Here is a 25,907-nt window from a genome sequence, read left to right as displayed (position 1 = left end):
TTTTTTTTTTTTTTTTTTTTTTTTTATAGGACAGTCTCAATTTCATTCACTTCAACAATATTGGGGTGAAGGCAGAGCACTTGGAGACACATATTCCAGCATGACTAGATACAATTATAGAATATATAAGTGAGAAATTCTATATTTTCGTAATGTAGTGAACTGATCCTTTAATTATTTTGAAATTCATATCCTATATCTATCCTTTATGTACTGAGGTGGCTCACGTGCATCCCTACTGAGAACCACTGTAGCATCATTATCACTTACATGCTTCTTCTTCCAAACTCTTCTTTTCTCACTTTCACCACCTTGGTGCCTATTTAACTATGTGCTATTAGTCAAATGCTTCTTCTGTCTCGCACACAGATACTTCTAACGGCATCCACTGGTGTTTAAAGCACTAGATGAATGACTGCACTCATGCATTGCATATACAGTACAAGTACTCGTGCTCAAAAAAACACACAGTGCACATTGGTTTTGTGTGCATGTGTGTGTAAACAGCTGTTGGAAATGCCACGGAGAGCTGGCTTTGCCGTGGGCCCTCTGCCATCCAAATGTCATGCTACATGGGGGAAAAGCTGCGATACCTCATCCACCCGCAACCACACAACCTGCCCAACCTTCACATACTGCATGCACACACTCCTGAATGGCTATATGATAATGCCGCGCTGCGCCACAGACACATTCATCACGCCCGTTGTCATTAGAAACAAGCCTCATTATACTCAGAGCCTGTGATTTATGATTAATATCTGCAAGGGGTGTGGCGGATCGTCAAGCCCCCCCAATACATTGATTCCATTGAACAAGAAAAACAGTGAAGGGGGAAGAGGATGGGGTGGGGACTGTTAAGGGGAAAATGCGAGTGTCTGAGCGGGGGTGATGTTGGGGCTGCAGGGGCATTCTGGTCATGGCGTGGGAAATGAGAGGAAGGAGAGGTAAAATAGAAAGAGGGGTGTAGGGTGCCACATTCAAGGTCCCTGTATTCCCTTGTGCCGTAAATTGTCTCTGGAACTTCTCTCCGTGGCTTCATTAGTAAGTGTCTTTTCAATATTTATGGCAGTGTTAATAAAACATCAATACGCGAGGCCGTTGTGGAAGGCTGCAGGCTGTAGGGTGCTGCAGTCTCAGGCTTTCCACTGATATTTGGATGATAAAGAGAGGTTCAGGTGAGTGCTATGCAGAGTGTGAGAAGTGACTGAGAGTGGGCTGACTGGGGTAGATCACTGAAAGCAGATGGCGGATAGTTTTTTGGACGTACGTTGCATAGTTTAGGGTCGTACGTAGAGCGGGTGAACGCAATATTCTCTGTTTTGACAGCTGGTGATTGAGATGCTGATTTAGGGTGGGTCTGTCTTATTTGATGGGGGTGTTTGTGTGTATCACTGGGTCCTGTGCCAGGGTGCTGACCACTGTAACTACACTGGTATTGGAGTACAGCCTCTCATGTTTTATTTATTGCAGCAGAAAGTGACAGTAAGAGGAGCTTGGGTGAACGCTCAGGGTCAGCACAATCCTTCCTGTTGTTCTCACAACTCAGAGCGCAAGCAAGACTCAAATGATCATCATCAAAGTGAATTCACTTTTTCAGTTAATCACTTTAGTCAAAAGCAGTTTCCACAGCCCAAGGTGATGCCTTAAATTCCTTGTTCTGAGCAATGAGGAGGCCAAACCCCAAAGATATTCCATTTATGATTATATAAAAACTGAGAAATGTAAGTGAAAGGGCCCCTCTCTCACTGCCACTACTGAGGTGCCCTTGAGCACTCCAAACTGCTCCAGCAGCTGCTCAGTACCCAGAAGACTAGATTGTGATCGTACTGGGCAGCTTCCAAGTGCAAATGTGTGTAATTGTGTGAGCGTGAACTGGGTATTCCTGAAACAGAGCGTTTCAAACAGACGCCAAACAGAGCTCTCACTGTGACCGGTGAATGTTTGAGGTTTGCGCTTGCTAAATGACTTTGTCAAAATCATTCTCAATCAGCTTTCTGTTGATTGACTGATTGATTAAGTGACTAATTGTTTTAGCATAAGTCACACACACACAAACACACACACACACATCCAAAGGCTTAATAAAGCCTGTGTCCATACACACCTAGTATTAACATGCAGAATGCATTTGGATACAATAGCTGGGTAAGGAAAAATGTTACTGTGTGTATAAATGCACACAGAGCACAGTGCAATTAGAGTGTAATTCGATCTGCAAAACAATATCTGAAGCTGGCCAACCATGTGGAAATATAATGTACAGTTAAGCCACAATTCTTTAAAAAAAAAAAAAATCCATCCAGGAAGTTGATAGGTCACCTAACTCCACCTCTTTCTTCCCTCTGAAGCTGTTTGTCAAAAAGCTCCAGATGAGCCCTTCCTCAGCAGAGGAAAAGTGGAGTCCGTAGAGCAGCAGCAGCAGCAGCAGCAGCACTTTCCTTGGTCAGCGACACCCCGTGCTTTTTGACTAGTCCGCCAACTGTGCCTTCCTACTTTGGATATTGAGATCCGATCACAATCTAGACAGAGCTGAGATAAGGAGAACACTTATTAGGTGTTAATGCAGAGGCCCATGAGCAGATGTCATTATCCAGATAACGTGTCCAGATGAAGATTGCATGTTAATACCACGTGTAAATGGGGTCTTAATGATTCTTTCTCATACTTTGCATATCTAAATTTCTGACCCTTATTACTCTCCTCCAACTTTTGCCCAAATGGGCACTGATAACAAATTAGAGAAGAATCAATCATTTTGTGATACGAGAAAGACCGAAATCTCCCTCTTTTCCTCTCATCTGCTCCCCAATGATTATTATTTTTTCCCCTGCATCTCTCTTTTCTTGCCGCCTTCTACCAGTAACATCCCCATCTTCCCATTTTACCTCACTACTCTGTTTCCTATCCTGCTCTCTCTCTCTGCCCTCCCTCTTTGCCTTCAGAGTATTCCCACCACTGCCCCCCCCCCCTCTCATCCAGTGTGAATTGCTCTCTTAATCCTGTCAGGGTTAGGCTCCAACTCACCCTCCCTCAACTGCACATGTCCATCCTACCACCTCTCCTCCTCCTCCTTTACTCACCCTGGGATGGGGCTGCCTCTGCTCTCCAGGGAGACAGGGAGGGTAGGGGGGGTGGTGGGGGCGGGACCAGGGATGGGCCCAGCCTGTCTGCCTGCCTGGGACACAGCTGTGAAGATCAGAGCTGTCTTTCCCTCTCTGTCTTTCTTTCTCTGCACATCTGGTGTATGTGTGTGTGGCGGGGGGGGGGGCGGCCAGGCCATGTTGTGCTGTGCTGTTTTGTCCTTGGCTCAGTATGGTTGCCGGATTTTGGCCTGGCTACGCTGGAGTAGGTTTGGATTTGGGATGCGGATCGGCCCACTGCTGTACCCACACGGATGAGCCATGCTCCTCTGGTGTAGTAAGCGATGGTTATTAAGCCGATAGAGTAATTATTAGCTGCAGTATTAGCGTGGGCCCGGTGCATTTTTTTTGGGCTGTTTCCCTCCGTAGTGTTCTTCAATGGCTGGCTCGGCAGTAGCAGGTGGAGTGTCGCACTCCCTGCATTATGTAACTTCACCCCAATTTAGATCTGACTTCAAATAAATGAAAATCAAGCCGCTGGTTGGCTCCTTTCCCCGCGGATATAAATAGCATTTTCAAATCTTATCTAGAAAAGTGTTGTAGAGGGGAGATGCTTTGAAATGCAGCCCGACGATTAGGATCCCATTGTTCCGCTCCACACCCCCTCCATTCTCCCGGCTGCTTACAGTAAGCCTGAGGATCTGTGTGTATGTGCCTGAGCGTGTGGCTCTGCACATGTGTATGCATTCATCTGCATCACAGTGTGATTGAGATAGTGGCTAATGGTGAGATAGCAGTTGCATGTGCATAGTGTTTTTGGGCTTGAGAGTTTGTGACTAACGTGTGTGTATGTGTGTGTGTGTGTGTTGCTGTTGGGCGTGTCTTTGATGATGGATGCTGTGCTTCTGCTGCTTACCCCACTGCTCCTCTCAGAATTAACAAGGTTGCTAAGATACAGTGGGTTTATATTAGATTAGGTTATCTGCTGTTATTTCTGTTACTATATTTTACCCAGCACTGTGAAGCCTTTATTAATTTGGAAATTTACCCTGCCATGGAATGAAGATGCTGGTATTTGTGCACCACTGCTCCTTTCCTCTCCTATCATTTTCTAGCTAGGAGGGGGTTGTAGTACCAAAACCCCCCTAGTTAGATGTCTACCCCACCCCATTACAATCTGGAGGCGGATCCATACCTCTATTCATCATTAAGCCCATTTAATCCGAGGCCTGGGGCCCAGTGTTTCCATTTAACACAGAACAAGCCAGTAAAATAGGAGACAGGAGGCAGTGATATCACTTTGGTTGAGGCTTATTGGTGTGCAGAGGTGTTGTCCCTCCCACCAGCAGATGTCAGCCCAATCCAGTGTTTGACCTCCATAGTAGCTTCTCCAGGGCTGGAGGGCCATTGGCACTGCTGTTAGCAGATAAAGAACAGGAAACAATAAAGATGCCAAGTGGGCTGCTCAGACGGAGAAGGCAATGCTCTGCAATCCCTCCACTGGTGGATTTGCAAATTTCCCGTCACACGTGTAGATGCACTCATCCATTTCTTGGACAAAGTGAATTGAGCATTTCAGTCAGGATGAACTACATTTAAATTGGTAAAGCATGCTGAAACATGTTGATGCATATGTGACAATTTGAGTGAAATTGAGATTCACTAGAACTTCACAAAGTGCCCAAAACACTCAAGACAGCTAGATTTGCGTATTTTTCAGGAGGGTATAGTGCCACAATGACAGATATGCAGTGTTATAACTGGACTGGAAGCAGACTTGGGCACAAGAAACTCCAGGCACTACGTCTCATGCTCTGATTTGTAGTGCAAGTTGTGTCAAATTGCTGATCCATGGCAAGGTGTCCAAGGCTGTGTGTGTGTGTGTGTAAGTGTAAGTGTGTTTGTGTACCTGGAGAGAGTGCATGACACTGTCTATGTTAGCTGTGGGACAGTTTTTTATATATGTGTGTGAATGCATACACAGGCAGTGTGTTGGCTGTGTGTGTGAGAGAGTGTGTTTGAAGACCTGCTATAAGGGAAAACCCCATTAGCGTGGGATCCCAGGGAGATAATGAGTGCTGACTGCTTTATGTCCTGGAAATGATTGAGTGGAACATAGTAGCAGTTTATGAATCCCCTCTGCTAGTGGCTGACAGAGTGACAGCACATAACTTGCTTGCTAGCTAAGCTCCTGTATTACAGATGGGCAGCTCTAGCCTGCTGGCTAACTTAGAGTATACCTGCATCTGAAATAGATGCTTAGAGTACATGCTAACTGTACCTGGATCACATACAGACCAAATTTAGTCTGCTTGCTGACCTTGGTATCTGTTTCACTGCACTTTGCCTGCGCAGACAGCATCTGTCCTACTTGTTAGATGGACTGTAGCCGTGTCCCAATTCCATATCACACACTAATTCCAGTAGGTTGTAAGTACATAATGTCTGTAAACTAGAGTTCACTGAAATGCACAATGCAAATGGAAGAGCTACTCACAGCTGCAAAATATCAAAACCCATTGTGGATGGTGGTCAAACAGCCGCAGGACGAACATTTAGTTTTCTGTTTGTTAACTGTACTTGTCAGGGTCCAAAGTCTCAGTTTGATTTACTTCAGTTAAGTATAGTTTACAGTTTATGCCTAAAAAGTAATACATTCTGTATCCAGTTATTATGTAGTGTGGACTGTAAGTAATCTGGCTATAGTAGCTTTAGCCAAGTTACCTGTATCAGAGAAAAAACTATAGCTTTCTAGTTAATGCAGCTACTTTTTTTTTTTTTTTTTTTTAACCGTTTGGGGGCAGTAGAAACAAACTGTGACAACACAATTGTTTATGCAACATGCAGCAATTATTGAGAAAGATTATCATCCATTTGGAGTCATGCTTCTGGCCTTTTAGCTCTGTTTTTGGTCTCCACCACCTCCTGAAGGCAATATCTGGTTCTCAAGCTTCCAAATACTCCATTTGTTTACCAGCTAATCAGTAACTGTGTGTTTTTGAGCAGATAGTGTACAGTGGTTTTTTTTGGGTTTTTTTTTAGAGCTTTATCATTGAAAACAGCTGCCCGCTGTGGTCAACAACAGCAATATGAGAGCGGTGAGAGTGCACCAAAAGACAGTAAAAGTTGTGTAGCGGACGGCTGAACAATGGCCGGAGACGCACTAAATCTCCTAAAAAGCTGAAGGGAGCTGCGAATTCAAGTAATAATTATCGAAAGGTTCGTCACCACGAGCTGCCTCTTTCACACTGTCACACTGTTTTCACACTCTCATTTGATATTTGATACAGTATGTGTTGTTATTATTATACAGAATCTTATTCAAGGAAGTCCCACCTTGAAGTGACAACACAATTCATGTTGCCACAAAACACTATCACATGCACTTTTTTCTGCTCTCATCATCTCTGCAGTGAACGGACGTGTGGACAGTGAAACAGAACTTCAGCGTTTGGTCGTGTTGTGCAGACATTGGCCGTGTACACGTTACACTGTATTACCTCCAGGAGAGCCAAGATGTGGAAACAGTGCCTTTACCTCTTGTCCTCCCTATTAGGCAATATTTCCCTCGGTGTGTTCTTTTTTCATTTTTGTTCTGTATTGACATTTTTTCCTCCCTGATCACCTCTCTTCTCTTTGGTCTCTTGATGTCTTCCCCCGTGTCCTGATCTCCCCTGCTCTGCCACAGCTTAGCGATTAACCCTTTAAGAGCACGTGTGTTTGAGTTAGGATGTGCACGTCCAGATCCCATGTGTGAACAGTGTTGCCCTGCATAATGCTTCTGAAGCACGGGCCTCCCGCTCTCTTCCCACTGCTGTAGCCCGGGGACATCCAGGCTTCTGCACACACACACACACACACACACACACAGGTGGAGGCAAATATAAGATGACAGGAGTCAATACAGGCATAGGCGCTGGAAAATAGATTTTAAATTGACAAATTATCACAATTACAAAGATGCTGGTGTCTGTATGAGATAGTAACTGTATATCTCAGGCGGGTAACGTCGGTCCTCAAAGTGTAATTATCTCTCAGCAGTTTTTAGTTGTTTTTCTTTGTTGGATTTTTATTTTTTTTATTATGTTATTGCAAAGTATTTTGTATTATTGTTTTTGAAAAGTAAATAAGGATTGTGATTTGCCTGATAGAGCAATAATGAGTCAAAGTTTATTTTTGACCTTGGAAATAGTAGAATAACAAATGCAAAAACTCTTAACTCATGCTCCCCTTACTAGCTTATTTGCAGAGCTTTCACTCACTTCTTATTATTATTAATTAGCCCAGACAAATACAAGCTGATGAAGACATAGAAAAATGGACAAAAACAAAAAGGTACTCCCTAGAAACAAAATAAGACACACTGAAGAAAGACAGTGCAGTTACAACCTTTGGCTGCACGTAATATCAGGACTATCAGGTATGAAAATCAGATGCACTGGCTCGAGCCACAATTGCATTCACGCGATGTGAGCGACATAATGTGAGGTGTTTCTGACCACAGAGCAGCAGCATGATATACTGGTGGTCTAGAGTCTCAACCGGTCTCATCTCTGACAACCGTCTGTCTGTCTCCCAGTGACTGTCCAGCCAAGTAGAAGCATTGACCTTTAGCTTGCTGTGTACAGTGGGGAAGAGCGCCCTCTGGGGCGGCACAAGGGTCACTGCATTGCGTCTTGACTTCCGTGGTGACCTGGGAATGGCGCAGTACTCGCTTGCTGCTTCGCTTTGATTCTAATCCATCGGAAGGGTTAGGAGGCAAGCCCAGTCGCCCTCCACTGTGATGAGGAAATCCCACGTCGCTCCTACATCGCAGCTTTCGGGGACACCAGAGATGGTGCAGTGCACAGCGGCATTCTGGGGGGTGGGGGAGTTGTTGGGGATTTGAAAGCTAAGCTGCTGATTTACCTGGAGAAAGGTGCATGGGTGGAGCTTTGGAGATGGGAGGGAGCAGCGTCATGAATTCTTGCGCACCTTTTTCCCCTCCCCTCTCACTCTTCCTCCTCCATCCTCCATCCTCCCTCCCTCTTCCCCCTTCTCCTCCCCTGTCTTCAGCTCTTGCACAGGATCACATTAATATTCCTTTGAAGCCTGTTTCAACTGCAGTCAGATCTCCCTCTCTCTTCCACTCTCACTCCTTCTCTCCCTCTTTTTGTTACCCCCGTTTTTCTCCCTCTTGCTTTCCGTTTCTCTTCCGAGCTATTGTTTTCTAGAAGGGATCGCTTACCCACCATCTCTACCAACCAGTGCAGCAGGGAGGGGCATTTTTATTACCTTCAGTCAGGAGTTCCCCTTGTTGCACACATGCACGCACGCACACACACATGCACGCAGACACACACACACACACACACATAGAGGGGTGGTGGGTACCGATGCCTTTGACAGAGCGTGTTGATTGGTTCAGAATGGTTGCTGCCTCTTGTAGGAGAGTGGAACGGCTATTTTTAGATCAAGGGGTAGCTGGGAGAGAAAGACTGAGGAGGGCTCTGTGTGTGTGTGTGTGTGTGTGTGTGTGTGTGTGTGTGTGTGTGTGTGTGTTAGTAAGGAATACTGCAGTCTTGAAGGAAGTTCCCTCTTTACACACACACACACACACACACACACACACACACACACAAACACACACATGCACTTTTGCAGCAGTGCCCCTCTAAAGCCATGGTGGTGTGTATTCCATGTGCTTGCTCCCCTCTTCCTCTCTTCCCTCAACCTTTTTTCTTGCTGTAAACCGCGCGCAGTCTTTCTGTCTCTCTCTTTTTTTTCTCCCTCTCTTTCTCTTTCTCTCTCTCTCTCTCTCTCTGAGCTGGCTCGGTGTGCAAATGTCAGCACTCTCCCATTTATTTGCCAGAGCCCAGAGCAGCGTCCTGCACCCTCTGTTTACCTCTGTCTCCACAGCGCTGCCCCCTCGCTGCTGCCTCTCTCCTCATCACCCTTTCCTCCTCTCTCTCTCTCTCTCCCTCTCTCTCCCTCTCTCCCCCTCTCTCCATCCTACATCCTTTCCTCTACCTCAATCCCCCACTCTCCTCACTCTCATCCTGCCATCCTTCCCCGTCCCTCTCTTCAGCTCTGTTGCATTCCTTCCCTCTCCCTTCCTTTTCCACCCCGCTTCCATTTTTTTACACCATTCTTGCTTCACCCATCTACTCACCCTATCCCTCCGCCCCTCCTCTCGTTCATGGATCATGGCACTTCATCATGACATTTCCAGTCTTGTCTACAACTAGCGCATCAAGTTTTTGGGATTAAATCCACTGCACCACAACCACAACCACCATCACTATCACCCCCCCTCCTCCACACCCTCCTCTGGCGCGTCATTTTGACTCTATTTTAAGACACGAGTGTGTCCGTTCACGTTTGGCCCCGTCAGATCACAAAACACCTTGTCCCTCTCTTCATCCTCCTCGTCTTGTCTCTTTCTGTCTCCTCTCACTTTGTTTTTTTTTTCCCTTTTTTCCATTTTCCTCTCCCCATGTCTCCGTCTTCCTCCCTGTCTCACTCCATCCGTCACTCTATCTGTCTGTGATCACCACGATGACTCATGTGGCTCGCACCTGCTCTGCAGTCGAGGGGCCGCCATGGGTTTTTCTTTTTTTTTTTTTTGTAAGGAGAGGTTGGAGATGATGAAGGTGTGGCCTCACATCGGGCTCAGTGTGATGGCAGAAAGTGTGCAGGGTGAGGGTGGGATATCAGCTTATTCACATAGTGGCTATATTTCATTTGCAATATAGCCGGTGTTGAAAACATGATGCAGAAGAAATGTAGCAGTTACACCAGGTGTAATTTCTATACTCAGGCACACCTGCCTTACAACAATTGAAACTGACAAGTGGAGCTGGAACAAATGAGAGCATTCGATTCTCCCTAATGTAGAAACAGCGGACGAGCCCTGTATTTTTAGTCAAGTCACAGATGTGAAGTATGGACCAAAATGTAAGAATGAATTCAGAGATGTTCCCAAAGTAGCACTTGGAGTGGAGCCTCTTGGATGTTGTTCCTCTAGTTTTCATCATCACTTCAAACAAGGATCAGTTTTGGTGTGTTTCGTCATCTTCTGCATTTGAAGATCAGATCGTGTGGCTAACCCTGATACAGATTAGAAAATAAGGAAATGGCAGTTCCTCTTAGAAAGTGATTTCTTTTTTTGGAAGCTAAAAGATTTCAGTTTCAATTGTATGATACATTTTCTCTCGTTACTTGCATTCATGAGAAAGAATCATTTACCTTTTGGAAAATGCCTGTGATGTAACAAAAAGCAATTTGTGCTTAAACCCCTCATGTATTTCATTTTAGATGTGCACTAACTTTTTTTTTTTTTTGCCTCTCTCTGTCTCTGTCTATCCAGTGAGTGACAGCTGTTTTCGAAACCTTGCAGAGGACCGCAGTGGCGTCAACCTCAAAGATCTTGTGCACGATCCCTCCCTGTGAGTATTGGCTTTTTTTTTTTGCTTTTTTTTTTTTTTACAAGATAATTTAACCTACAGACAGAATAAAAATGTTTGGTAACACTGTACCTTCATGCTTGTTTAATCCAGAGCAACGTCCTTTGACTTACCTTCAACCTACCGCACAGCAAAGATGCACAGGCTCTCTGCATGTGTGCGTCTCTGTGTGGAAGCCGTCTTCTTTTTGTGCTAGAGCGTAACTAAGAAACTAAAAATATCTCTTCAACACAACATGTCGGGGCTCGGTGTCGCCCTATGGAGAGAAATTCCCAGCATGCATGGCAACAACAAAAGAGCTGCAGCACTCTTCTGTTTAAGGATGACTCTTGGTAGCTGCAAGAAGTCATTATTTGCTCAGAGAAGCTAAAGGAGGTGAAATCAACCATTGTTTTTATTAACAGGGATGAGATCAGGGACAAAAGTGCATGTAAAACACACAGGAAAACAATAATCTCCATCACAAGTGAATGTTAAGAATGTGTCCAAATGTGCAGAGTAACATAATTGTGATTGGCCCCAGTGCAAATATTTTTCTCGTGCCCTCTAACATCCTCCCCCTGCACACAGTGTGTCAATAAGCATAGAACAAATGGTAGAGCCCAACAACTCATTATAGGTCTGCACAGTATGAATGAATGAATGGATGACGGCACCTGATCACTCAATCACTGCATTTATAGAATTGCTCCATAAAGAGAGAAACCTGTACTCACCCATTAGAAGTTCATCCGCCAGGCTTCACGCTCAGCGCTCACTATGGATACTTACACCACTGGTGCAAACAGGCACATTGAACTGTTCTCTGGGCACCTTTTCTGTAGCTTTAAAAAGGATATTTTAGGTTTTCTGTTAGCTCCAGTCATAAAAACACAAAATCATAATATCATAAAAATCACTGTTCACATTTATCCTTAAAGCTTCAAAGGTCAGGGTTCAGCGCAGCCAGGTCTTTCTCACCAAATACAGAAAACTATTTGTGTTCCCCAAACTGCACTGAACTATGGTTTTCTGTTATAGCATGATGATTTCCTTTGACTGGTACTAAGTGGCCGAAACAGTACCAGACCATAAGTACACCTCCCCACATGCTTTCGGCCATATACTATATATATTTCAGCTATAGCGGACCACAGATTTATAAGTCGAGTTCAAGTGATGTTAGCAATCAATCAACAAGCAATCAATCAACAATCAATCAATTATAATCTTTTTATATCACTGCACATATCACATATCACGTATCACACATCGCCTTTCAAGATGCCACCTCAGCCTGCGACTCAAACACTGCAAACCGTGACCCCAACATGCAACCTCAGACACGCTTCTCTAGACATCCGAGCAATTCTCCGCACAGCCATTGATTTGCTGGAGCTCCCCCGCTCCCCTGTCACAGCATTACACCAGTCAATATCACTGGATATCACCCCACCCCACGCCACCCCACCCCCCACTGTGGGACCCCCGGACTGATCCACACTTGTCATGTCCTTTACGGTATGTTTGTTTTGAGGCTGATGTGTAATGCGTGTGTCAAGTCTGTGTGTGACACAGAGAGCGAGTGTGAGGGGGTTTGCTGCCGTGTCACGGATCGTCGTGTGTTTATTTGTACGGTGGGGTACACTGGAGAAATTGAATAGGCAGTTGATGTTTACTGTCTTCCTTATGTATCTGTTCGTGCACACATGAATCCATGTGTGTGTTTTTTGTCAGTTTTTATACACAGTTTCTTTACATTAAACGGCAATTGATTGGCAGTGGCTTTATTCACTTTATTTCTTGAGCTATGATTACTCAGTTTTTATGCTGTGAGCAACTTGTTTTAATGTTGGGTTGGTCTGTTGACTTACAGCATTGCCTTAAAGAATGGACATACAGTAGCTGTTTAAATGTTGAAACCAAGCAGACAGTTACAATCCTGTTCTTACTGATTTCCTAAGAGACGAAACACACCAGCATTCAGTTTGTTATTTGGCCGTCACCATCTTGCTTTTTGAAACCAGAAGTAACCATATTTGGACGAGAAGGTGGAGCTGAGGAGGAGTGAGGGGTGGATCTGACCTGCTCTGTACTCTATCCTGATTATCAGGCAGGTCGACATGTGTGGTGCAATCACACAGTAGTCAAACCTTAATGCATACCCTTCTTTATCGTCTATTTTCCTCTAATTGGGACCATAATTTAAAAAACGAACATCATGTTGTATTGAGGAAGACTTGAAACTAGTGATTGAGACCATAAACTCATTAGGAGTTTTTTCATTTTGTACATTTTGGTGTTGCTCCTCAGATGAAAATCAAAGGCATACATGTACAACTTTGTCCATAAATTGTCATGATACATCAAGATCTCCATCCTCATTTAGATTTATGGGTTACAAATGGACTCCAAAAATATGAGAAGTTGATTTATATGATTGAATATTTGGATATAAGTCAAACAAAGCCTTTTAATTCCACTTTAATGACACTGCTACAAGTGATCATCAAATCAAAGTCACATAAGAAAAGGAGATGTGATCGGCTGTTGACAGTTGATGAGAGGTTCAGTTGTCTCCTACTTAGAGTTTGCTGATGTAAGGTTTGTTGGCTTGGCTTCATTGTTGTTGAGCTCGACAGGAAATGAATGGACTTCCAGTGATTGCTGATGATGTTGCTCAGTGTGAATGCACACTTAGGGGCTCTGTGGTCCACTCGTTCCACTGAAAAGACACTTTGGATGAATGCGCTGTGTAGCAGTGAACTGATAGGGTTACGCTTGGATTAAACAACGTGCTGTTAGACATTAAAACTGGACACCAGGACAGGCTGTCAGTGTTAGCGTCCCTGTCTGCTCTGCCGTGTTGCGGGGATGGTAGCTGATGCAGACGCGCTCTGGCTGACCTCCTCTGGCCTCGAGATCCTCCACGCCATGTTAATCCACGCCACACCACGAGTCAGCGGCTCCATCAGGTTGACCAGCTGGAACGCTGTGCCCTCAATGTGCCACTGCTGCTGTGACAGAGACACATAGGCGGAAAACAGAGAGAGAGAGAGAGAGAGAGAGCGAGAGCGAGAGCGGGGGAGGGAAGGAGGGAGGGACTGTGGGGCCACAGCAGGACACGTAACATAAACTGTAATCATAGCATCTCCCAGGCACACAAACAGGTATACACACACTGGCACACGCAATCAATCAGCCTGCCCAGTTTGGCATTCAGGAGCATCCAGAGGTGTGTCAGGTGGAGAGAAAAATGATATGTGGCAAAAAAAAGAGAACGAGTAACAGAGGGGGGTCAAACAAATGATACCTAGACTCAAGGACACACAGATGAGGCAGAGGTGTGTGTGTGTGGTTGTGTGTGTGTGTTCGTTTTTTGTTTGTATCGCTACCTTTCCAGTGTGAGTAAGTACTTTTGCTTAGCCTCATATATTTTTGTATGTTTTTGTGTGTGTGTGTGTGTGCGTGTGTGTGTGTTGAAGGTTGAGCGAGCCTCTCTCCTGGGCTGCGGAGCCAGCTCTGTGTCTCTGCCCTCCAGCTGCTTGTGCTGCAACAACCTTTGTCAATCTTACAAAGTGTCATGGCTAACAATAGTCAGAAGTCAATCAGATGGACGACAGTGAGGACACACACAAACACATTAACACACAAGCGTGTCAACTTTCTTGAAAGTATTTATACAGTGTTTAATGCTACGTTAAGCAATCTTCCAAATGCACATCAGTAAGTGCTTACAGTTGCATTCTTAAAGCTGCTGTAATCAATATTTGTGTATTAATAATGGATGTAATGACTATGTGTAATGTGAAAGTAACAAATCCATAGAGAATCATCCCCCAACTCTGCAGTTCCCCTCGTCTCTACAGAGCATTTTAGCATTTTTCAGCTCATTGTTTCGGTTTTACGACCTCAAACTTTACTTTTTACTGTTCTGTCTTTTTTTTCCTGTTCTGTTCTGTTCTTTTTTTTTTTTGGTTTGTTTGTGTTTTTTGCTCACTTTTACCATTCATGTTGATGTTATTTCCCAGTGCAGCAGGCAGCTGTTACCTGCTGCACGCACACCAGGTTAGCAGCTAGCAGGCGAACATAGCGGAGCATTTAACAGCATTCAAGAGCCAGGAGTTGATTAAGTAATAAATGATCTTCCTGTGTATCTTTTGGATATGTAAATAAGAGAGTTTGCTTATATCAACTTTAAAAAGTGATTATATGTGAGTGTTGTATCAGCGAATGCGGACATATAGCTGCCTCTGACTGAGTTTCATTCTGCACAGGTTTAAAAGGTTTTTTGAACTAAACAGTGCAACCTGATCATATACTATATGATTATACAACAAAAGCTCTTTGGTTAAGGTTCGGGAAAAATTCTGGTTTTGGTTAAATGACGATGAACATGTTGTTCCTGGAGTCTCTGTGAACTTCAACTGTGTTGAACCAGACTACAGTCTTTTCCTAGTGCTGTGGGTGTCTAAACGTAATGATAAACAGTTACTACAAGTGGATATTGCACTGCAACATTGGATATTTTGTTTGAAAACAAATGCATAAGTGCAATAAATGCATCATCTGTGAACATTTTCCTGATTCCTTCAGTATCATCATATTTGCAACTTGCCAAATACATTAATTAACATCATTTCCTTATTATTTCAACAGAGAACATAATCTGGTCGCAATTACGTTTCCATTAATCTCTATTGAATCACCACCCAACAGGTACTCAGTTCAGCCTGGAGATTTGGTTCAAGATTCGTTTGTACTTACACTACACGTGCATGTAAGAATGAGTCCGAAAAATACAGAATCTGAAACTAAAGTCATTCAAAGCAAAGACTGGATTTTTTTACTCCCTGCAAAAAAACTGATATGTTGTGTGTCACAATAAAGTGTGAGGTTCTGCCTTCAGACCTGTAGTTTACATTGCAAGTGAGTGAAGCACACATATGAGCCGTGTTTGTTCTGCCACAGTTGTTAAGCTTGTTGTTTAGATATACGAAGTTTGTTTGATGTGTGGTGTAGCTGGGATGGTTTAGAAAATGAAATGAGAGAGGCGATGGCGGATCTGAACCAGGATGACATTTATTCTGTAAATAAATACAATAGAATAGTGGAGTGGTCTGCAGAATATTTCATGGTGTGTGTGTGTGTGTGTGTGTGTGTGTGTGTGTGTGTGTGTGTGTGTGTGTGTGTGTGTGTGTGTGTGTGCATGTTGTTTAGTGGCTGTGAGTGGAATCATGGGAGTGGAACCCCTCACTGAGCACTCAGGGCTCTCATCACAGTAGGGGTTTGAAGAGGTGGGCTAGTCCCCTCCTCCTCCTCCTCCTCCTCCTCCTCCTCTTCCTCCCCTTCCTCCTCCTCCTCCTCCATCCATCCCTCTATCCATCCTTGTACTAGCTAACATGTTGAGAGGTGACCCCTTGAGAGCTTTCCTACATACGGACGAACCAACAACTCAGCTGTAATGGGCTCGACTCCACGCTACTACTGGGAGTGTGGAGATGGCCGAGGCTCTCGCCTCCTCCTGGATGGAGTGTGTGTGTAAGACATCAGGAGAGAGAGGGAGAGAGTGAGATTGAGTGCCCTGTACAAAGAGCTTGTATTATTAATGAAATCACCCTGGCAGATGGGTCTCATCTTGGAAGTGTCCCACAACCACTGAGATTTGCAGCTGGCTCGCATGCGCACACACACACTTGCACTTTTCCTCTCTCTTGCTAAGTGTGCCTCTGACAGTTTATCCCTCCTTTTCCTCGCTCTTTTCACTCTCTCCCTCTCCCTCTCATTCTGCCTTCCTCTCTTTATCCTCTTCTCTGTGCTCGTCTTTTATTCATAGAAAGATTTGGCCGTGGCATCCGGGCTTTCAGGCCAAAACTACTGTCATGCCCACCCTCACCCCCGCCACCTTCACCTCCCTCTTCCCCCTCCCCTGCCCCACTCTTTTCCCTTCCATTCCTTCCTCCGCCCGCATCAGGATTTGTCCACACCTCGAGCAAAAAGCCTTTATTCCAGGCTGACTACCTTCGGCCGGCGGTTTGAAGAAGAGCTTTATATGTCATAACCCCCTCCACCCGCACCCTCCTCCCCCGCAGCAGAAAGAGACATAGATGGGTGTTTGAGATTAAAATGTTGCAGGCTCTTTCCCCTGTAATAGGCTTCCCTCAATTCAGATCACACCCACCCAAAATACAGCCAAGCACTCTCTCTGCAAAGAAGCCAGTCATGCTGAAACACACATTCATGCACATACTTATTTACAGTATGTATATATACATTGTAGAATATTTCATGGTTTATGCATGTACACTCATATATATATATATATATATATATATATATATATATACACAGATACAGTAGATCTGCAGTATTTATACAGATACTGCAGATCCTTTGTGTTTATATATGCATGTACTTGCATATATATGTGTGTGTGTGTGCGTGTGATCTGCCGTTTCATTTCACTTCATTCGTTCAGGATGAAATGGTGTACATTGTTAGCAGGTTTCTATATTATGTTTTGTCCCAACCAATCAAGTAGAGAGTGACATGTCCATCATAGTGTAATGTGTCAGTTAAAGAGTTGTTTCCTTTTTTTTTTTTTTTTTTTTGGTGTTTTCATCCTTTTATTCCACAGATGACAGTGAAATGTGGAACGAGGTAGAGGCATGTGAGTTAATTCTGTTAATGTACCACAACAACCTGTGTTGATGGCATCCATGTTTGTTGCCTTTTTTTTTTTTGTGAACACAGACAAACAGAATATTCACAGACAGTATATACACATTTATGTGCAAACATGCATGTGTACACACACACACACGCGCGCGCGTACATTTCCACATACAGCAGTCCTGCAACAAATCCTCCCTCATGAAGGTTATAATGTTCAGTGTTTGTCGAAACTGTTGGAGAGAGGTGTTGATTCAGTTGTGCGGTCATTCTGGAGACTGCAGTTTGTGTTGCTGTTGAACTGGGCTGTGTTGTACTGACGAGTGTTTCTATGGTTTTGTCCACCCCATGTGTATCAATGAGAGTCGGCTAGATAACAGACACAGGACAGAAACACATGTGTGAACACATACTGTATGTGTGCACATGTGTATACATAAACAAGAAAACACACACAACACTTACAAGTATATCTACAATTAAACACATGGTACATATGCAAAGATACATGCATATAGAAATGCATATATAGCCCAGATGTGCTGTAGTTTGTGTATAAACTACATGTGTATCAGTTTGGAGCCCCATATGTAAAACTATCTGTAGTTCTAGACAATACACGAGAGCTGTGCATCCATATGTGTGCACTCAACATGTGGTGCACACAAATAGACACAAACATGAACATATATTTCAGTTATATACTACTACACTTACCTACACACACTCAAAAATGTCCAGTCAACAGCACATTGCTGCTTTCGCACAGAAATGGCATCCCCCGAAAAAAAAAGGAAAAAGAAAGAAAAACAGAAACACAAACATTCGCTGGCACACACAAACTCTCACTCACTCTTTCACGATGAACAACACAGCAACTAGAGGCTTCAGACAGGAGGGGTTGCCTTGGAAACAGTGGGAAGGAACCCTAGTTATTTGTGTTGAGCATATTTTCATTTGGGCTGAAACAGAGAGGCATAAAAACCCCAGGAGAGGGAGAGAGGTGATTTGTCCTGACAGCTCCTTTACTCTCCCGAGGTGTAACACAGACACACACACACACACACACACACACACACACACACACATAATCAGACGAATGCACATGCATGAACACACATACACACAAACACATACAGAGATGCCAAACCCCCCCTCCCTTCCTCTCTTGCACATCAAGAGAAGTAAATCACTCGTGCCATCACAAGAATGTCAGCAGGGGAGTGTGTGTGTGTGTGTGTTTGTGTGTTTGTGTGTTTGTGTGTGTGGATGTTGTGTGTGTGGATGCACAAGTTAGTGGATGCTCCGAGTAACCCTGCATGTGCAGTGTTTCATGAGAAAGTACTTCTTCGATGATTCTTTCTGACTTCTCTGCCTCAGAAGCAGACAGCTTCTCTCTGAGTTGCAGGCTTCGTCTCCGTGCATGCTTGCTGCTGCAGTATTTTGGTGTTGTCTTGCTTAGTGCGTCTCTCTGCTGCTCCCTCGCTCAGTTTGAAAAACTGGTGTGAAGCTGATTGATTTTTTTTTTTTTTTTTAGTGAATGATATTTCCAGGGTGCAGAATTTACTCTTTGCACCTGAGTGTGTGAAGAGTTATCGTCTCCGTGTGGGTTAAAAAAAAAAAAGCATCTGAAAGGCAGAAAAATAGTGGATGCTTTAATGTTCATGAAGTTCATGGGTATTTGTCTGAGGGAGGGTGTTTAAGTGGCTGACGCGGAGGGGAAACATGATGCAGTAGTCTCCCAAAAATAGCACTCCTTAAAAAAAAGAGAGAAAGAGAGAGAGAGAGAGAGAAAAGGGTTACATAAGGGGTGTCTGTGCAGAGCCTTCACCTTGAGCCTGGGGTTGTTGTTTTTGGGGTGTCATACCCAGACTGGCCACAGGAGGTCACCATGGCTCTCTGTTCAGCAGCAGCTGCAGCGGCTCTGTCCTTGTCAGAGCTCCCTCTTCACTGGGCCATCCTGTGGAAAATCCTTTCAGGAGGGGATGTTCAAGGGCATTCTCTCTCTCCTCCTTTTTTGCTGTTGTATTTCTGCCTCTCACTCCTTCCCATCACTTTATTTCCACTGTTTCTGTCACACTTATACTCCCTGTCGTCTACTCTCTATTCTCTCCATCACTGTCTTCCTAGGCCTGCATTTTCTGACATATGTAATAATGGTGTAGGGTTTGGTTACAAGGCCAGAGAGGCTGGAGGGCAGAGGATGCTTAAGTAAAAGAAATCCATATGTACACATATTTTGGGGTGTGTGTCTGGGATCAGTCAGGATTTTAGAGGGGTATTTTCTGCTGTATTACTCTGACAAAGTTAGAGATGGGCAACAGTATCCTAAGCCTGCACCTTAACCCGCTGATTCACTTGGACATTCCACTTGTGGCAGCAGGGTGGTGTTTGTACTGTACAGACAAGAGAGACTGTCCGTCAGCTGGTCTCCCTGTGTTTAACTCCACTTCTCCACTTCTGCCAAAGGGCTGACTTTTGACGACATCCACTGCTCCTTAGCTGATGGTTTTGACCGCCCTGTTTCGGGGCGTAAGACGAGAAGATTTTCTGTGTTGTCTGGAATCTCATACATGGATGGCTCTTGACGAGTGATCTAATGACTTCCTTCCTTCCTCAGGTTGGGGGGTATGATCGCAGCCTACAAGATAGTGCCAGATGAAATAGATGAAATCAAGGTATGTGTATTTTTCTCTCTGTATCTATCTGTGTACAGTGTCTGTCTGTCTCTCTGTCTTTTTATCTGTACTGATGATTTTCAAAATTAGAGTTAACCATGTATCCGTGTGTGTGTGTGTGTGTACGTGTGAACCTACAGGAGACTCTGGTGGATTGGTGTGATGAAAAGGAACTTAACCTCATCCTGACCACCGGAGGCACAGGCTTCGCCCCGAGAGACGTCACACCAGAGGTGGGTTTAAACGTTTCTCTTAAGGATGTGTCAATCATGAATCTATCCATAGAAAGACAATGAATGAGCTGAAATGTGACTGCGGGCATTTTGAAATATGCTCTCTCTAGTATACAGTGTACTGCTCCAATATATGAAGTAGGTCTACCTGTCATAGAAAATCACCTGTTGCATTTTGATGTTGTGGGAAAAGTACTGACCGAACATGTTTTGCTGATGTTCAGGGAATCTTTCTGTTCGCTTTAAACCAGCTCATGAAAACATTTCTGTGCTGTCTTTTTTGTGTTTGCTGTGTTTCAAAAGATTGCAAAATGAAGTTTGAGAGTTGTATTTAGAAAAAGCCAGAAACAGGTTACATAAGGACACTATCATATGAGGGAAGTGAAACCGCTATGATAGAAGCATGATGACAGCCACAGCAGAAAGGTAGATCCCTCCTGTTACCTTCTGGGCTTTATTCAGACATTACACACATGTGTTGCCGCACTGATTAACACATATTGTAATTAGCCCCACGGTCACATGGGAAATAAAGAGGCAGAAGTTTGGTCTTTATTAACTTTTTGGGAAAAAAAATATGGGATTGTGTTGCAAGTAATTCAGAGATAATTGGTGGCAGGCCTCAGTCTGGGTGTGTTTTTTGTGCGTAGTTCATATTTCAACTGCCAAATTATAAAAATTGTGTACACTCGTCTGAGTAATGGGAGAAACACAAGGGTGCATTCACTTGAACCATTTCATTTGACAGTTACATGAAACAAATGAATTGTCATTGCAGGCTTCACAAAGTTGTTTAATGCCATTGTGGTCACCATCAGACACAACTGGCTTTGTGTCAGACAACATAGACAGTTAGAAAGATAGATTCTGACTCTATGTGCACAGTTTATATGGATGCACACATTCTGTCATGCACATAGACAGTCTACTACAGCACCTGTCTCATCACACGGCGTTGTTAACCGTACAACATATTAAAAGATTAGAACCTTTATTGGATTTACACGGCTCCACTTCGCTTACATGTACTCAACCAACCTCACTCTCACACACACACACACACACACAATTTGGCAGCGGATGAGCTGTGGTTCTCAGTAGTATCATTGGTCCTCATCAATCATGGCAGACAGCAGCAACCTTCCTGGAAGGGGGAAGACACGAACACACTGTAGTCACTGATAATACCTGCTATCTGATCCAACCCTGTGTGCTGGAGACAGCGATATCTCTCTGTCTGCCTCTGCGTGTTTGAGGGCTGCACAGGACACAGATGACTGTATTGTGTGTAGATGAAGGCAGGACAGAAGCAACAGATTACACTTGTCTCCTGATTTATAAGATTTATGTTTTCATGTCATTATTCATTCTAGCACTTATTCATTCTGTCATGTGGAAATGTGTCTGTTACCTTATTTTTCTGTGACAGTAAGCACTACATGTTGCTGTGTTTCACATTGCATCCGCTAACATAATTGAACAAACCATGTCTTGACTTTCTGAAGGCAAAAAAAATCCTTATCTGATCTGACCTGTCTCCTCCCTATTTACTCCCCCATTAACAATCAAGATTGATTTAATCTTTGTAATCAAGACAGGAATATACCTCTTTCTTGGTCATCCTGGGCAAATAAACAATTTATTGTTGATTGACAATGAAGAAGTGGTGGTTTTGCTCTCTTTGCAAGGACATTACTGCCTCAAATGTTACTAAGTAACTGATTGCTGTTGCTGGAGTAAAGACTACTCATCATAATGATGCATATTCCATTCAGTCCTTACCCTCAGGATCATATGAGATCATGCTGGTTTACTTCATCCTGAGAGTCATTTTATTGGTCATGTGTTTCTCTGTAAAGTGGTTGAAAACCCATATACAGGAAATGCATTACCAAATTAAAAGTTGAAATAGTGTCAGCTCCTGCCTGCGTTGTTTTTGTTAATCTGAAAATCTTCTTAGTGTCAGGTCAGAATGGTTTTTAAGAGTTTAATTCAAATTTTACTCCGCTGTGATTTCGTATTGCAAAAATGTTATTCTGTTTTGGTTACACACTACGGTAATGCGTTAGAGCTTACAGATGCATGCTCAGGTATTTGCTTTCCTCGTGTATGTACATGGATTTCTGGTGAGTAGCACAAGAAGCATCATGTATGGGACTAAATTTTCCCTTAAAAGAAAAAGGAATTTTCAGTGCATTCATTTAATCAAGGCACTGATCTCAGGCTCTATTTAAGGCCTCTGTAGATTTCATCACATACCCTCTATGAGTGATTCTCCTGCCCTTGAGATACAAACCTCCACTGTTAACATACACATGTAATTAAGACGAAACCTCACCCATTTTTTCCTAAACATGAATCTGAATGTGAACTTCGTCTGAACAAACTTACATGATGCATGATGAGGTATAAATCCAGCCTCATTCCTCCCTCCTTCTCTCTTGTCTCTCTCTCACCCCTCCTTGGTCCCACCTACGCTTATTCCCTTCTCCTCATCCCTCTCTCCTTGTCTCCCTCTCTCCCGAGTCCAAGCCCACGATGCTCATCAGTGGCTCTTCTGCTTTGAAGTCTTCTCTCTCCTCTCTCCCTCGCTAATGGTGCGTTTGAAGTGTCACTCAACTCAAGGGCACCCAACACACACAGCTGGAGGAGAAGGCGCTATCTTCTCCGCTATCTCTCTGCCAGGAACGTGCCACATCGACTGCAGTCCCACAAACGTATACGCACCCACACATAAACAAATACATGTATTTCACATATCTCTGCAAACTGACAACACCACCGTCTCTGGAAACCACTCGTATCCCACTTCCAAATCCAAATCACACAAGGGCATACAGCATACACAGCACAAAATATGATAAAGAGCCGGCTTGCCCTAAAAGGCCCGGCTGTAGGAGAAACTCATTCATCATGAAAGTGTTTAATTGCACAGAGCCACCAAGAAAAAGACATATTCCTGCATTGATTTCAAAGATTAAATCAATCCTGATTGCTAATGGGGGGAGTGAATAGGGAGGAGACAGGTCAGATAAGGATTTTTCAGCCTTCGGACAGTTGAGACATGAATTGTGCAAGTGGGATTGTAAATCAATACTTGAAGGGCGGTCCTGGTGTTTTGAGTCAAGGCATGCATTCAGGAGGTTATTGTAGAAGTGTGAGACTATTATCTACATGATTTCTATTGTTTTATTCATATATAGTTTTTTATTCTTAAATTTATCTTTGTAACGTTGTTAAAGGCGGAAAGAGGAAAATTGTTTGGTTTTTTTCCCAAGTAAAAAAACTTGTCTAACATAAATTCCCAACAGTTACAGTATTTAAAGCATATTATTTCTGTAGTTATATTTACTTTAAAAGCTGATGCTGGACTTGAATTGACTTGTTCCTTTAAAATATATTGCCTGTTTTTCTGGGGGGTTTTTTTCATAATGACATTTATAGTGTACTGACTTTCAGTTGCAAATATTTTTTGTTGTGAAGCATAAGCAGGCTTTGTACTGCAGTTTGTGGAATGGACATATTGCTTCATTTCAATTATAAAACAAGTAGCACACCCAGTTTTTTCAGTTTTCTGAAGCCCCCAGTATAACCAACATTGGATCTGGTCTAATATGTGTTTTGAAAATCTAGCAACCCATAAATGTATTGTAATATAATGTAATGTAATTTAGGGCATACAGCATAGCTACGAAGTTGATTGGCTTCTGCTTGACCATGTTTGTCACCTATTGGCGACACATCAGGGCATATATGTAATGTAATGTAATTTTACCTTTGAGTAATACAGTCTGTGTAGAACTTGAACTGAATCAGACGGAGCCTTGCATTGATGGTACATGCATTTACGAAGCCCAACCTTTTGTTCCAGTGGTCATCTGCTGTTTTCGTTTCCCAGTTCTTTCTCCCAGCATTTTTCATACCGTCCATATTCACTTGTCCAAATCCTTGCAATCTATATTATATATATATGAATCTTAATAAGTCTTCACAAAGTGTCTCAACTGCAGGTGCCTAAAGAAATCCATCGTTGGTAGCCCATACTTCTCTTGAAGCTGCTGGAACTATGCAAATGTACCCAGAATGTATAGATCCCCAACACTTTAATTCCCTTCAAGTATCCATCCATAGTAGTGTACCAACTTTTATTCAGAAGTAGTTGGGTTTTAGTTTCTAAATTTCTCTGATTTCATTCAAGGAAAAATACTAAATGACCTCAGAACACTCAAATGTTTTAATCATTTACTCCCATTTGCTCAGCTTCTACAAAGAAATAACCTTTCTAGTCAGACAGAGTGGTATGTACCACCTACAACTGCTTTCCTTTAACCCAGCAGGATTATGGAAACTTGGTGGAGGGTTGAATCCATTAAATTTTGAGGCCACTCTGGATAATTTCCTATAATTTTATTTTTTTTTCTCTGAAGTTTGGTTTCTTTGGTTTGACAGTGGCCTCGGCGGAGGCCTGAGCTCTCTCAGTGGCCTTCTGGTTGGAACATTGATTTACAATCAGGCTACCTTATTACAAGTGAACCAAATTTTCAGTCAAGACGAATATTTCTGTGTTCATTCTGTTTTTCTGTGTTTGAGGAACAAATGTCAACATCCTTCCCTTTACAAAATCTTTTTGTAGTTTGCATTGGATTATACTCTCACCTCTAATGAACACCACCCTGCTTTTCTTGGAGGAGGAATAGCGCAGGCATTTTTAGCTCATATGGCACGCCTCTCACCTTCCCAAATAAACCGAGCTGAAGGCGTAAACTCTCCAGTGTTTGGATAAATAGGTCCAAAGCTGAGTTAGACGCTATGATCAAACTCCTCACAACCCTCCTCTCCTTCTCTCCTTTTTTCTCCAGGCCACAAAGGAGGTGATAGAGCGCGAGGCTCCAGGGATGTCTCTGGCAATGCTGATGGGATCCCTCAACGTCACACCACTAGGCATGCTTTCCAGGTCAGGAGCACAAAACACAACCAAAACACATACTTTATACATTACATTTCATTTATTTCTTCAATCCCTTTATTAAGACACTGACATCTAGTCCTCAATGAGACAAACACAAACACACAGGAACTCACAAAAACACACACTTTATGTAAGTAGTATGTGTTGTTTTTCGATTTTTGTAACTCTCTCCATTTGTAAGGAGCATAGCATTTAAAACCAGTGAAAATATCCTGTGACCTGACATTATCATTCCTGTATTTACATGTTATTAAGCTAAGTTTTTCAAGTTGAAACTTGTTGATTATTAATGTACAGTCCAACTCCTGTGTGTTGCTGAAATCCTGAGGTGTTTATCACCTGTAATTATCTATAGCATGCTGGAATACACTAAACTGAGGCTTTAAGGTGGAGGGAGAGGCATGTGTTTCTATAATATCCCTGTAATAGAGTGTATTCGTTTGCACTGACTCACTTTTTTCTTGCTGTATTCATCTAAACGTTCCTCTGTGTTTGTGTGTTACAGACCTGTGTGCGGTATCCGAGGGAAGACGCTCATCATTAACTTACCAGGAAGCAAGAAAGGCTCCCAGGTAGGAAACACTGCAAACTGCTGCAACAACAGCTTTCTCCTCTTAGTGTTCGGCGTAGTTGGGCCTGCAGTGCAAACTGAGGTAAAAAGAGATTCCCCTGACCACCTGTGTGTTTGGCGAATGGGCGGTTTGATCCCTGACTCCCGTCCCCATGCCCGAGTGTCCTTGAGCAAAATGCTAAACCCTGATAGCTCCTGATGGTTAGACGGGAGGCTACCTTTCTCTGCTGTTGGTGTGTGAATGGGTGAATGAGAGGAGATTGTAACGTGCACTAGA

At 43.4% G+C, this 25,907-nt stretch overlaps 1 protein-coding gene across 8 annotated transcripts in view; it reads left to right on the top strand.

Moving 5' to 3' along the window:
* gphnb (gephyrin b) overlaps positions 1-25,907 on the top strand; it is a 145,362-nt gene that overhangs the window by 72,384 nt on the left and 47,071 nt on the right. For all 8 annotated transcript variants that reach the window (XM_071467721.1, XM_071467723.1, XM_071467722.1 and 5 more), the window contains exons 2-6: positions 10,432-10,510; positions 19,800-19,857; positions 19,998-20,090; positions 24,950-25,044; positions 25,565-25,631. In XM_071467721.1, the coding sequence (XP_071323822.1) occupies positions 19,810-19,857; positions 19,998-20,090; positions 24,950-25,044; positions 25,565-25,631 (303 nt within the window). In that variant the 5' untranslated portion in view covers positions 10,432-10,510; positions 19,800-19,809. The remainder of the gene's footprint in view (positions 1-10,431; positions 10,511-19,799; positions 19,858-19,997; positions 20,091-24,949; positions 25,045-25,564; positions 25,632-25,907) is intronic.

The sequence above is a fragment of the Trachinotus anak genome, unplaced genomic scaffold (genome assembly GCF_046630095.1).
Source record: "Trachinotus anak isolate AG129_WGS33_773 ecotype Australia unplaced genomic scaffold, CSIRO_AGI_Tana_v1 ptg000031l, whole genome shotgun sequence".
Classification (NCBI taxonomy): Eukaryota; Metazoa; Chordata; class Actinopteri; order Carangiformes; family Carangidae; genus Trachinotus; species Trachinotus anak.
Note: the sequence above shows the minus strand (reverse complement) of the source record. Positions and strands in the feature narration are given on the sequence as shown.